Genomic DNA, 14,462 nt, shown 5'->3' on the forward strand with positions numbered 1-14,462 from the left:
CTGCTCTGTAGTTGTCCTGTGGGGGTCCTGTGTGTGCCGTTATTACCTATGGGGTGTGGCAGCACTCAAAGCTTAATGTGACTTATTGTACCAAAACAACAAGCGAGGAATTTCATTAGTGCAGAGAACTTATGAGCAGTAATAACTGAGAGAGGTTTAGTGTACTTATGTCATTCTTCTAATACATTAAGTCACTTTTTTTTAGACCATAAGCGTTTTAGACTTTCTCTGAAAAGCTGATTTCCACAATTTCTCAGCACCCCGAGCTATAACGCAAGTTTAAAAGTGAAACAGGAGGAAAATCCAGCTAAACACAGATACATGTGGATGCATTCAGACAGAATTTGATGGTTATTTCACACAAATGCAGATTCGTCTCATATTCGCACTTTAATGATGTTTTACCCGACTGCTCAAGCCAAGTGCTGAACAAAGCGGCAGTCGCACACAGATCAAGTTTAAGGGTACAAATTTCTCAATGAAGGGCGTGGAGTTTCAAAGATTTCAAGTTTAGGGAACATCGAGTTACAAGGTATCACGGAAATATAATATAACATAAAATAATGTGTAATAAGCATGATGTTCAAAAAACAACATTTAAACAAATACAAATCTAAGCAAATGAATCGTTCATATCTGCCTAATTAATTTGTCTTAGAATATGAAAAGATAAAGGGCCAAGAAATATGAATTTGCTTATAGATAGTAATTTTAAATGTAAGTAAAATTGACCAATTATATCATGTATGTAAACGGGTGGGCTTTGTTATTGCTAACTTTATGGCAAGTTCCACCCGCCATGCCAGCTGCAGTAATGTAGAGCTGCATGGGCATTACTGTCATGCATTTTAAACCCCAGCCTGTTGTCTCCATATCCCTATAAAGTGCACACAGAGCTTGTGTAAAGATGTGCTGATTTATTGTCTTCTCATTTTAAAGAGCACAAGCTAAGGTAGGCTCAGTTTGTCCACTACAGCCATACAGACCAATTTGTTTAATTATATAAAAATTACATGGTGGCTCAGTGGGTAGCACTGTCGCCTCAAAGCAAGAAAGTCCCGGGTCCGATCCCCAGGTCCGGGTCCTTTCTGTGTCGCGTTTGCATGTTCTCCCCGTGTCCGCGTGGGTTTCCTCCCACAGTCCACAGTCCAAAGACATGCAAGTGATGGGAATTGGAGATAATAAAATTGTACAAGACTGTGTTTGATATAACCTTGTGTAATGAGTAACTACCGTTCCTGTTATGAATGTAACCAAAGTGTAAAACATTACGTTAAAATCCTAATAAACAAACAAACAAACATAATAATTAAACTAATTGTCACTTGCGTAGTTGTCAAACTAAATTATGTAGTGGTGTAGGAAATATTAGAGGTTTATAGCAATAATTTTTAACCCACAAATTCCTAACCTGACCTCAACAGACATCTGCTTGTTTATTTTGGAAACTACATTTGAGACCGGTAATTAGAAAAGGAAATAATAACCAGGAAGAGATGCAAACAATAACACAGTAAACATTTTGTCAGATATGAAGTCTATTTTAGCCAAGGATAAAAAGTCACCTGAGTGTTACACATTGATTGATATCACTCATAAACAGGATTAGGAGTTATTTTGTTTACTCTGAGCAGCATAACAATCGGGTTAGTTGGGATACACATGTGCAACCAAAAATAAATCCCCATTTGCTGTATTTTATTTGAGTCTGCTGTGAGGGCATCCCAAATGTCGTCAACGGTAGCTGACAGGGAGCATACATGGCATTCCATTATTGAAAGAATTTCCTGTAAACATCTGAGTGTTTCCAGTGTAAGATCATCACACATCCACAACTTCCGTATGACTAATACCGCTTCCAAAAGTGCCCATGCAGAAATCCAATAGGGATTTAAAGCCATTACAGCAGAATCTATCAATACATAAAATGCAGGATAATTAATAATAAAATGATTAAAATCACTCTTCCTTTGCTGCCGTAAAACAGTAAATTCTAACAAAAATAATGTATGCTGTGAAATAAAGCAGTTTGCTTTATAATGTTAAACAAAGTAAAATATCAATTATTACCCTCCTTCATTATTACATTTCAGGAAATTAAAGATCTGGGTTATGTTAAATGTAATGTAAGTGTTTACATATTCATGATTGTATTATCATGGTACTCATTGTATTTTTTTAAATAGCTTTGAATTTTAGCTAATTTAAATCAATTGCTATTGAACTAAATTAAAAATGAAGTGCAGTCTGCCAGTTTAAATTTATATATACACAGATCAGGCATAATATTGTGTTCATCCCCCTTTTGCTGCCAAACCAGGCCTGCACTTGTGATGCACTGTGTATTCTGACACCTTTCTATCAGAACCAGCATTAACGGCTTTAGCAATTTGAGCTACAGTAGCTCGTCTGTTGGATCGGACCACACGGACCAGCCTTTGCTCCCCACGTGCATCAGCACTGTAAAAAATCCTTGTTTGGTTATGTTCTGTGAATGTAAAAATAAATGTTGGCACAACATGAATTATGGAAATAGTTGGTCCAAAATCAAAAAATGTGTTGTGCCGTCAGCTGTAGTAGTTTTACTCTTCAACTTAAAATGTTAGGTTCAGTAAACGAGTACAACTGTTTTCACTCAACATTTCAAGTCCAATGAAAAAAACTGATTTGGGTGAGCAACAGTGAGAATGAGGAACTTCTGCGCATGCGCTCCCGAGGGACGTCTTCGCGCCAGTTTTTATGGAGAGAAGAGGACTTTCAAACAACCGTTTTATATTAACGAGGAGATTTCAAACAAACAGTAAGTATCTTAACATAATTACATCTTATTCACATTAAGGTGGAGGGTTTAACGAATCTGAACAACTCTGTGGTTTGTTTGATTTTGAATTGGCGAACTGAAAGCTGCACAGAGGACGTTTCCATCATTTTAACATGTTTTTCAACGTGCCACCACTACCTCTTTTACTTTGGGCTGAATACTAAATAACTATAGATAGAGTCTGTTAAGCTGTGATAAAACACCGTATCAAACTAGTGACAGAGTTACTGAATCGATTCGTATGACTTTATTTATTTTCATCTGATTCAAATGATTCATTGGTGCTGTTCAAATCGAGCACCTGCAGCTTGTTGCTGAAGTTCACCGTTCCACCTCAAATCAGGTAGCAGTTACACCCAGGGGTTTTTAAAATATATCTCAAATAAAATAGTTTTTGTTATTATTATAGTTAACTCTGTACAGCCTTGTAACATCGGAGTCAAATGAAAGAATCGGTTCCGTAAAACGAACTTTCCACCACTAGTCGTGTCTATTAAGGAACCGACTCTTACACTGTTAGCGAACCGACTCTTGGACCGTTACTCTGCATTTTACTAAAATATTTTGGAAGCCTGTTGAGTTACTGCATTGTAAATAACGTTAAAGCAACTGGATGCTGCCGTCAGATGTTTCTGCATCCACATGGGTATGTGAAACAGTGACTTAGCTTTTATAAATGTTGTTAACAAACCGTGGTGTATAGATATTTTTAGTTGTTGAAACGAGTGGAGAAATTCTAAACGCAGCACATTATGTAAGTAAAAAGCATTAATTAATTCATTTAATTTGAGTACGCTCTGTTAATCTCTGGGGAATCTAAGCAAACCTTTCTTCAGTTTTATTTTTACGTGCTGACAAGTACCATTTTATTAGTATGTCAGTGCTTGTGTTAATATGCAATTTCTTACACATAAATGAGGCTCTGATATTATTATGTGTTCCAGAGGATACAGAAGCATTACAGGACCACAAAGAACATGAAAACAAGGATTCTTGAAGTGGTGAAGGAGAGTGCTGTTTTATTTGAAGAAATAATTGCAGTTGTAATTGAAGAAAAAGTAGTAATGGACAACCTGCCCCACTACAGTAATGCCTTCAAGACACCAAACCATCGAAACTGGTTTTTATTCCACCTTAAAAATTAGCAATTACATTTAGGTGCTAAGTTGACTTGTTATTTGTAGTTGCCCTTGCACCTTAAAAACTACATTTAGGCTCTACTTACATTTTCTAATGTAAATTGTTTCAATTACACACTATAACATGTATAACTTGTAATTTGTTTGATGCTTGTGAATGCTGAAAAAAATTTATTGTTTATATGATACATGCAAATAAAATGTATTTGTTAAGAATTTACATTTGCTATGCAGTGTTCACTTATTCAGTATATTTTACATTTACTTTGATACTAATTAATAATTAACTGGACTAAACAAATGTAGTTGACAGAATTGAAAATTTATTGTTGGACCAACAAGATGTATTTGATGAATTTCATTGACACAACTTATTTTTTTTAGTTGGTCCTAAATTCTATGGTTGTCAGCAGAACTTAAATTATGCATTTCAGATAACTTAAATTAGGCCAACTAAAAAAATTAGATGCAACAAGTCACTAAGAATTTTTAAGTTGGAGAGCCTTGAAATTTTTTACAGTGAGTGAGCCTTGGCCGCCCATGTCGCTGGTTTACCTCCGTTTCCTCCTTGGAGCACTTTTGATAGATACTGACCACTGCAGACTGCACACCACAAGAGCTGCAGTTCCGGAGATGCTCTGACCCAGTCGTCTAGCCATCACAGTTTGGCTCTTGTCAAACTCGCTCAAATCATTACGCTTGCACATTTTTCCTGCTTCTAACACATCAACCCAATAACAGGTGCCGTGATGAAGAGATAATCAGTGTTATTCACTTCACCTGTCAGTGGTTATAATGTTATGCCTAGTCTGTGTATATGTACCCATTAATAGTGGATGATGTTTTGGGATTACAGGCATATTATAGTTTCAGTGTTAACTACAAGATTGTTTTTTTTTTTATATTTGCAATTTGCCATAAAAAAACACACCATCATACCAATGTGTGTTCCCCTATTGCACTTCTAGTCACCAGTATCAGTGAGAAGTGTTCTTGTGTTCATTTGTAATCCTCAGGTTCTTCAGTTTCTTATTATCTACTATAAATTGTACCTAGTCAGAAAGTAGGTGAGTGAAAGCTGCCCTGTAATGGACAGATGCCATGTTTTCCACATTTCCACCCTCTGTGCAGTGTTTTCTGGTTGTGTTAGGCCCAACAGGACCCAGCCTTAATAATTCAAACACCAATTAAAAGAACATGTGCAGCAAAGTGTTTTGCAACACCTTTCAGTACACCCACTTTGACAGTGAAAATGTGTAGTTCATCCACACTCAAGAAGAGTGTGGCCCTACTGCAGATTGTAGCTTTTTTGTTATTAGCACACCCATTAGCAATGTCAGTCTACATACAAGCAAAAGCTAGAAATCTAAATAGCAAGACAACTGTTGATGTTACTGTTGTCAAGGAAAATTAACAGAATAATTAAAAAGTGTATAAAAATTAATGGGTGTTTAGAACACAATGTTAATATAAAAGTGTTGACTAAAACAACAAGCAAGGAATTTTATTAGTGGAGAGAAATTATGAGCAGTAATAATTAAGAGAGGTTTAATGTACTTATGTCATTCTTCTAATACATTAAGTCACTTTTTTTAACGATAAGCATTTTAGACTCTCGGAAAAGCTGATTCTCACCATTTCTCAGCACCCCGAGCTATAACACATGGATGATTCAGCTAAACACAGATACATGGACGTGGAGCTTTCAGACATAATTTGACGGTTATTTCACATAAATGCAGATTCGTCTCATATTCACACTTTGATGATGTTTTACCACACCACTCAAGCCAAGAGCTGAACAAAGGGTATAAATTAAAGGGTGTTTAGAACACAATGTTAATATAAAATTGTTGTTTATTTGCAGTTTCCATTAAATTATGGAGTCATGAAGTATCAAGCTGACTGAAAAAGTCTAATGATATTCTGTGAGCTGTTAAAGAGGCTCTGGGGTCTCAGGGACCCCAAACAGAACAGGAGGGTTAAGTGGTATGTGGTTTGGCACTGATCCAAAGCAACCCAGACTTGAATAAAAAATAAATAAAGTGTAAAGTGTAAATTAATTGAATAATAATAGTCATCATTCTGTTACTTCTTGAATCAACTGAATTCTAAATGCCAGATTTATGGTCTCAACCAAAGTGCTAAAGCAGAAGACCTAGACAATTGGTGGGAAGGGACATATGCATATTTGTGATGATCTAAAGCAGCATAGATGGCAATCATGAACAAAAAGGTCAGTATACTTTGGTAAATTAGCTGATTAGCCTGACAGCTAAAACAAAAAAAACAAGTGCCTTTAAACCAAGCTGGGGTTTTTTTTGCAGGCTGAGAAGATTGCATCATGAAGAGTGAATACTTCAAGTGGAAGTTTCTCCAGGTTGTTAGTGAATCTAAAAAGAGGGTGCTGGGATGATGTCTGCCCCGGGGCGAGTGCCTCACTAAACAATGCAAAGTCTGTAGCGGGTGCAGATGCAAGGACTCTGAACTTAAGAGTTTAAGTAAGTAAAATAGCTTTTAAGAAAAGGGGGTGGGAGCCACTGCTGCATTAAAAATGCTAATCTTTATTATTTTTCCCACCATAACAGTCTCTAAAACTTTTAGAAAATTAAGTAAAAACACAGACGAAGCATCCAGTAAGCTACAATTCTACAAGCAGAAATGTTGATGATGGAGATCAAGGAGAAATGGCTCTAAAAATAGCTGTGAAAAGTCTATTAAACACAAAAAAGAAACAACAACAACAACAAAAAGAACATTCTACACTTGAGGCGAATTGGGTAAAACAATGAAATACTGGGGCTGGAATGTATCTTAAGAGTGTGAGGCAGATCCCTACATACCTGCAGGACAGATCCCAATTTGCAAATATCTAAACACTATCAAATCAAAGACAAAACCCACAATGGAGAGAAAACAGGGATAGTGCAGAATTGAGAACTATTTCAGCTGTCTGTGACAAGACCAGCTCTTGGAAAATAGAAAAATATCTAATGACAGTATGAAATGAAAGAAACAAAACATCCTCAACCTGCAATGGAGAGTGTGGATAAAACAGGGATAGTGCAGAATTGAGAACTTGATGTCACAATATGACTATTTTAGCTGTCTGTGGCAAGACCAGCTCTCAGAAAACAGGAAAGACAGGCAGAGATCCAAACTTGCTGGTTTTGGCAATAAGCAAGTGAAGTTGCCCTTGGCAAATGGTGAAAATGCAGACATATTAAAAGAAAATCCATCATTTTCCAGCAATTTGTGGCATCCGTGGCATAAAGACTCTGTATATAGTAGGTAACCAGCGTGTTATTTAAAAGCATAAATATCAATATCAAACCCTACACTTCTTCGCCAACTAAGGTCAGTTATTTTACAGTGCAAATATGCCCAAGCAATAGGCAGCCCTATTGTGGAATGGTGGCACAGCTTGTGGTTTGGGTGCCACATAGCAACATACTGTAGGTCTAAGAGACATGGGTTCAAACCTTGCCCCGGTTTACCCCCAGTTTCTTTCCAACATTTAAAAATAACAGTAGGTCCATTGGCTAGCTCAATGGTTAAGGTACTGGACTAGTAATCAGAAGGTTGCCAGATCTAGCTCCACCATTGCCAAGTTGCCCCTTAAACCCCCAACTGCTCAAAATGTATCCAATACATTCCAATACAATCTGATTATTGTAGATTGCTTTGGTTGAAAGCATCTGCCAAACGCTGCAAATGTAAAATTGTCACTAGATATGAGGGATGTGACTGCTTTATGGCCAGTTTGTCCAGGTGGCATTGGGTTCACTACATCTCTGACCAAAATGAAGCATTTAGGAAGAAGTTAATGAATTAATTATTGTCTATGTAATAATTTGTCGCATTTGGTAGTAGAGAGCATCTGTTAGGTTATTACCATTAGACCGAGCATCCCGTCTTCCTTTAGACACCCCCTCTGGCTTAGTTTTTGGTGGGAGGGCTGACTTTGGGTGGGAGTGAGGGTGGGGGAAGGCCCACTTTTTTCGTGACCCCAAGAGTCAGCGATATAAGCCACATGAGCGAGCACGACCACTCAAAGCAAACATCCATGACATGCAAACCTGCACCGAGCCAACTGCAGCACTACTATTCTAACAGGAGGAGGAAGAAAGGAACCCTGCACATCTCTGTGGGAGAGCTTCAAACCAGACCTGCCCTTGGTCTCAGAGTGGCGCTGATATCCAAACACATTCACACAGCTCCATTCACACACACACTCGCGCACACACACACAGCCACACGCGAGGAAACAAACAGTATCTCTGCCTTTCTCTCTCATACTCACGCTCACGCTCACCCACCCTCCCTCTCCCGTCTACACACACACACACACACACACACACACACACACACACACACACACACACACACTTACACATTCACACACACACATCTAGCACTACAGTATATCAGGCTGCGACTAGCGGAGAGACGGAGGGGAGTGCAGAAATGAATGTGAAGATCCTGACATTGGTGATTGTGCTGCTGCTTGCTCTGCTGTGTTCAGCCCGTGCTGGTAAGTCAGGGAGCAGGCAGGCGTTCGCCTGAAGCCTCCCTATGATCGCCTTTTTTGCCTTCTCTCTCACTCTCTTGCTCTGTCTATATGCTGGTAGCCTTTGGCTTGGGTCGAGGCAGCTGTAGTTGATCAGTTACCCAGCGTAGTTAGCCTGCCATGGCTGGGGAGAGGAGGAGATACAGCACCTGGGCTGTACACTATACTGCACTGCAGAGGTTTGCATGGTATTGTTGTGGATTTGGGCTGATTTTCTAGGCATCTTGACTGGATTAATGTTAATGTCCTGATAAACAGAAGGCAGATTTTGTATGGAACAGTGGGTAGTGATTATATACTGATGATTATTTTTCTGAGTGTCATGCATGGCTAAGCTAGCTCTGAAAATGAGACTGTGTTGCTGGGGCTTCTGTAATGTAACACACATGTTTATAGGATGGTCTGATTATTTGCAAAGTGTTACAGTTTGTCGTGTTGTAATTATTCAGCTTGATTGGTTTCTTCATCTATATTTGCTAAAAAAGAAACCCCCCACATTGTTATTTAATGTAGTTATTAATGGATTGGCATGTTCATATATTAAATATGTGCACATTAAGGTGGCTGCATTATGCATATACAAGGTACATTGATGCATTAATATGAATAATGTTATATGCTATATGTTCTCATTTAAGGTACATGTACATCTATGAGGTACATGTGTTATATATGGTACATGCATATAAATTGCATATATATAAATAATGTTATATGCTATATGTTCTCATTTAAGGTACATGTACATCTATGAGGGGCATATGTAGCTTATATCAAGAACATGGGCTTACATGTGGTATCTGCCTATACAGTACATCTGCATTTATGTTATACGTGTTTATTTAAGTGTTATATATGCTTAAATGAAGTATATCTGGTGAATATATGAGTTGCCTGGAAATATATTGTTTAATGCGCCATCTAAGGTATAAGGTATATGAGCGAATATAGGGTGTGTGTCTATTTAGGAGGTACACATGCATTTTTAGGTATATAAGGTTCTATGAACGTAATATATACTCATTCATTAACTCTGGTTTCTTATTCCAACATTTAATGTGTTATAACAATGTTATAAGCATGTAATTATGCACATATAATATGTATAGTAACAGCAATCATTACATGATAATCTATAAGAGGGCTTCAACCAATGCTAGGTCTGTCCACCCTGTAAGGAGTGTCTGACTGGTTCCCAGCCTGCAGATGTGATGCAGGTTTCACACTAGTGTTAAAAACAACAACACTAGCCCTTCTGTAAATGCCTGTTAAATTCTCTTAAAACACTGACACCAATCCACTAACAATTTCTCGGAAGCATGTGTGGTGTGTGTGTATCCTATGTAAAAGCTCTGTCTAGTGCCGCTGTCTAAATTGGCATTTGAACAGCTTCATTATGCTGCTATTTTCGTCTCTGCGGGGCTAAATGGGAAGCAATTAGCCTACAGTCTATACTGGGTTTTAGTCCAGCTGAAATGCGTTTAGATGTATGGATGGGCATATGCACTCCGGCTCATCCAAGTCAGCTCCATTATGCCTACATCCAGGCCTCGCTGATGGACCAAACCTGTTCCCTGACAGTGTTAGCCTTACTAAGAGAGCACTAGTTGGGAAGCATCAGTGATAGAAATAACAAGAAAAAGAACAACAAAAAAAAGCTTAAGCTTAAAGCTGCTGGGAGCCTGGGATGTGTACTGTCGCATGAAGGTGTTGCAAGTGACTCGGTGTGTAGGCAGCGCGTGTGAAGCCTTTCATCTCCAGACGTACACTTTCCCCAGTTCACTGAGAGTTTGCTGGAAATTGCCAGCTATTTCTGTCACAAGATAAAGAGACTCAGAGGGCAATTGTGCTCGTCTGTGATGGGGTTATCTAGAGGCAGGGACTAAAAGAGGGTGGGGATGGGCAGGAGAAGTCAAAGGCAATTGCAGTTTGATGGGTGCATCTTCAGACGGCGGCTTAAGAGTTTGTACACACTTGTGACCTTGCAACATTACGTTTTATAAACTGGTAATCAGCTTGCTGTGTAAGGCTTTCTTCTAGATTCCTTTTCAAAGCAATGACTGCTACTAGTCTCATCACTATCCAAGTTTTTATGTGTCTTTTGAATATGCTAAGCAAAGAACAAATCCCTTAACAACTGGTTGAATTGGGCACACACATACACAGAGCACACAAATCTCTTGAGATACACCGATCAGCCATAACGTTAAAACCACCTCCTTGTTTCTACACTCACTGTCCATTTTATCAGCTCCACTTACCGTATAGAAGCACTTTATAGTTCTACAATTACTGACTGTAGTAATTGTAGAACTACAAAGAGCACACAGAGCCTACAGAGTAGGTAATATTTGGGAGGTGGATCATTCTCAGCACTGCAGTGACACTGACATGGTGGTGGTGAGTTTTTAAACACCTCACTGTCACTGCTGGACTGAGAATAGTCCACCAACCAAAAGCATCCAGCCAACAGAGCCCTGTGGGCAGCGTCCTGTGACCACTGATGAAGGTCTCGAAGATGACCAACTTAAACAGCAGCAATAGATGAGTGATCGTCTCTGACTTTACATCTACAAGGTGGACCAACTAGGTAGGAGTGTCTAATAGAGTGGACAGTGAGTGGACACGGTACTTAAAAACTCCAGCAGCACTGCTGTGTCTGATCCACTCATACCAGCACAACACACACTAACACACCACCACCATGTCAGTATCACTGCAGTGCTGAGAATGATCCACCACCCAAATAATACCTGCTCTGTGGTGGTCCTGTGGGGGTCCTGACCATTGAAGAACAGGGTGAAAGCAGGCTAAAAAGGTATGTAGAGAAAGAGATGGACTACAGTCAATAATTGTAGAACTACAAAGTGCTTCTATATGGTAAGTGGAACTGATAAAATGGACAGTGAGTGTAGAAACAAGGAGGTGGTTTTAATGTTATGGCTGATCGGTGTATGTAATTTTAGCTGCCTGGTTTGTCACCTTTGCTCCGTCACAACTAAAAGCAGGTAAGGGTGCAAATCTCAGATCCTTCACATTATCGAGATGAACCATCTGTGAGCCTTGAGCAACGACATTACTCATGATTAAACTTTGATGTATAGTTGAGGTCGGACCTTGCAGCAACACCCCCGCCGTCTGGGTCAGCCAGGTCCGAAGAAAGACCCGCAAAACAAACACGGGCCTCATTAACAAAAATACAAGCAGGCTTTTACAGAAAGAAGCAGCAAAGAATGGATGTTTTGTAAAACAACATGAGCGGCCCTGCGCCAGCCACATGCAGGAAGCCTTCAATCATGATTTTAGCCTCTGTTCACCTACTGTAAAGAAGGTGCTTGTGGTTATGATTAGAAGCCCAAAGAAGAAAGAAAAAATGCAAACAAAATGCAAACTTTTCCAGATGTTCAGCATTAATGTGTTAATGGTGGGTAACAACACAAAGCAGAGGCTGATTACTGAAATGTTAATATAGGATTATGTCATTTTTGGATGTTCACAATTGATTGATTGACATGGTGGTGGTGTGTTAGTGTGTGTTGTGCTGGTATGAGTAGATCAGACACAGCAGCACTGCTGGAGTTTTTAAATATCGTGTCCACTCACTGTCCACTCTATTAGACACTCTTACCTAGTTGGTCCACCTTGTAGATGTAAAGTCAGAGACGATCGCTCATCTATTGCTGCTGTTTGAGTTGGTCATCTTCTAGACCTTCATCAGTGGTCACAGGACGCTGCCCTCGGGGCGCTGTTGGCTGGATGTTTTTGGCTGGTGGACTATTCTCAGTCCAGCAGTGACAGTGAGGTGTTTAAAAACTCCATCAGCGCTGCTGTTTCTGATCCACTCATACCAGCATTATGTCAGTGTGTCACTACAGTGCTAAGAATGATCCACCACCTAAATAATACCTACTCTATGATGGCCCTGTTGGAGCTATGACCATTGAAAAACAGCATGAAAGGGGGCTAACAAAGCATGCAGAGAAACAGATGGACTACAGTCAGTAACTGTAGAACTACAAAGTGCTTCTATATGGTAAGTGGAGCTGATAAAATAAACAGTGAGTGTAGAAACAAGGAGGTTTCTTTAATGTTATTGCTGATCGGTGTATGTATAAATGATAAATAAAGGCATTCTAAATGCAATCTATCATCTTGAATGTAATTACTAAATGATGTACTATTTTCTATTAAGTACTTTTACACACTGGCTTGTAAACCCTGGAGTAGCAGCTTCCTGAGCACCAGCTCCCAAAACCTTATGGACACAGCCCATATTATCAAAATAAACAAGTAATACTTTCTACAAAACCTTGTACAATGGAAAACACTTGTTGGAGGCACTTGTGGTAAATACATACAAATGCAATACTTGGGAATCACATGTATTTTTGCATAATCACATAAAAAAGGTCATTATATTGGACAAACACATTCTGGGTAAACTTTCTTTTTTATTTATGCATTTTCTCCCTTTTTCTTACAATTTAGTGCAGCCAATTAGTCTTCCACTACTAGGGACCCCGATCACGAGTATTTTCGCCCAACACACGCTCCCTGTGGCGCATGTGCAGTCCACCAACCCCTTTCCCTTCTTATTTGCCCATACTTTGGTAAATTTGCACATGAGGCCAGTCTTGCGCATGGAGAGTCATGCAATGATCTCTGCATTCCTCCACTTCTGTACAGGCACCTTGGGCTACTAATTAGGGTCCTTACACAGCACCCACATTTTAGTCCACCCAGCATATTAGTGGCCGATTTTGTCTGCTGCAGGCACTGCCAATTGCGCCTGCTAGGGGGCGCCAAGCCCACCGGTAGCAGAGCTGAGATTTAAACTCAGAGAATATCCCTCCCTTATGAGAATTGGACATTAAATTAGAATTTTGAAAAGTCTAATCTAAGATTCCTTCTATAAACAGCCGTCTTTAGACCATGTCGCATCCTTTCTTTTGGGTTTGAACTCTTACTGGTCTATTACTCCCTATTTCAAAAGTAAAATAGTTCTTTCCAAACCATTCTATTGTCCAATTGTATGTTTTTATTTTATTGCCTTGTTGCATTAGTGATACTTTATGAACTTTATGAATATGTGTGTGTGTGTGTGTGTATATATATACGCTGATTAATCATAACATTAAAACCACCTCCAACTCCACTTACCATATACAAGCACTTTGTAGTTCTACAATTACTGACTGTAGTCCATCTGTTTCTCTACATGCTTTGTTAGCCCCCTTTCATGCTGTTCTTCAATGGTCAGAACCCCCCACAGGACCACCACAATGTAGGTATTATTTGGGTGGTGGATCATTCTCAGCACTGCAGTGACACTGACATGGTGGTGGTGTGTTAGTGTGTGTTGTGCTGGTATGAGTAGATAAGACACAGCAGTGCTGCTTGAGTTTTTAAATGCCATGTCCACTCACTGTACACTCTATTAAACACGCCTACCTAGTTAGTTCACCTTGTAGATGTAAAGTCAGAGACAATCGCTCATCTAGTGCTGCTGTTTGAGTTGGTCATCTTCTAGACCTTCATCAGTGGTCACAGGACGCTGCCCACGGGGCGCTGTTGGCCGGATGTTTTTGGTTGGTGGACTATTCTTGGTCCAGCAGTGACAGTGAGGTGTTTAAAAACTCCAGCAGCGCTGCTGTGTCTGATCCACTCATACCAGCACAACACACACTAACACACCACCACCATGTCAGTGTCACTGCAGTGCTGAAAATGACCCACCACCTAAATTATACCTGCTTGGTGGTGGTCCTGTGGGGGTCCTGACCATTGAAGAACAGGGTGAAAGCAGGCTAAAAAAGTATGTAGAGAAATAGATGAACTACAGTCAGTAACATATATATAAGCTATAGGCAGCTTGGGGTCTTGTTTATTTATCCCAAACTGCAGGTGGAGTTTTGAGGGAGTATAAAACCTT

General features: G+C 39.5%; 1 protein-coding gene across 1 annotated transcript in view; it reads left to right on the forward strand.

Moving 5' to 3' along the window:
* Window positions 1-8,321: 8,321 nt before the first annotated feature.
* apln (apelin) overlaps window positions 8,322-14,462 on the forward strand; it is a 32,630-nt gene continuing 26,489 nt past the window's right edge. Inside the window, exon 1 of the mRNA XM_062999846.1 lies at window positions 8,322-8,494. Coding sequence (XP_062855916.1) covers window positions 8,428-8,494 — 67 coding nt within the window. The 5' untranslated portion in view covers window positions 8,322-8,427. The remainder of the gene's footprint in view (window positions 8,495-14,462) is intronic.

Source organism: Trichomycterus rosablanca, chromosome 8 (assembly GCF_030014385.1).
Source record: "Trichomycterus rosablanca isolate fTriRos1 chromosome 8, fTriRos1.hap1, whole genome shotgun sequence".
In the NCBI taxonomy this organism is placed as follows: Eukaryota; Metazoa; Chordata; class Actinopteri; order Siluriformes; family Trichomycteridae; genus Trichomycterus; species Trichomycterus rosablanca.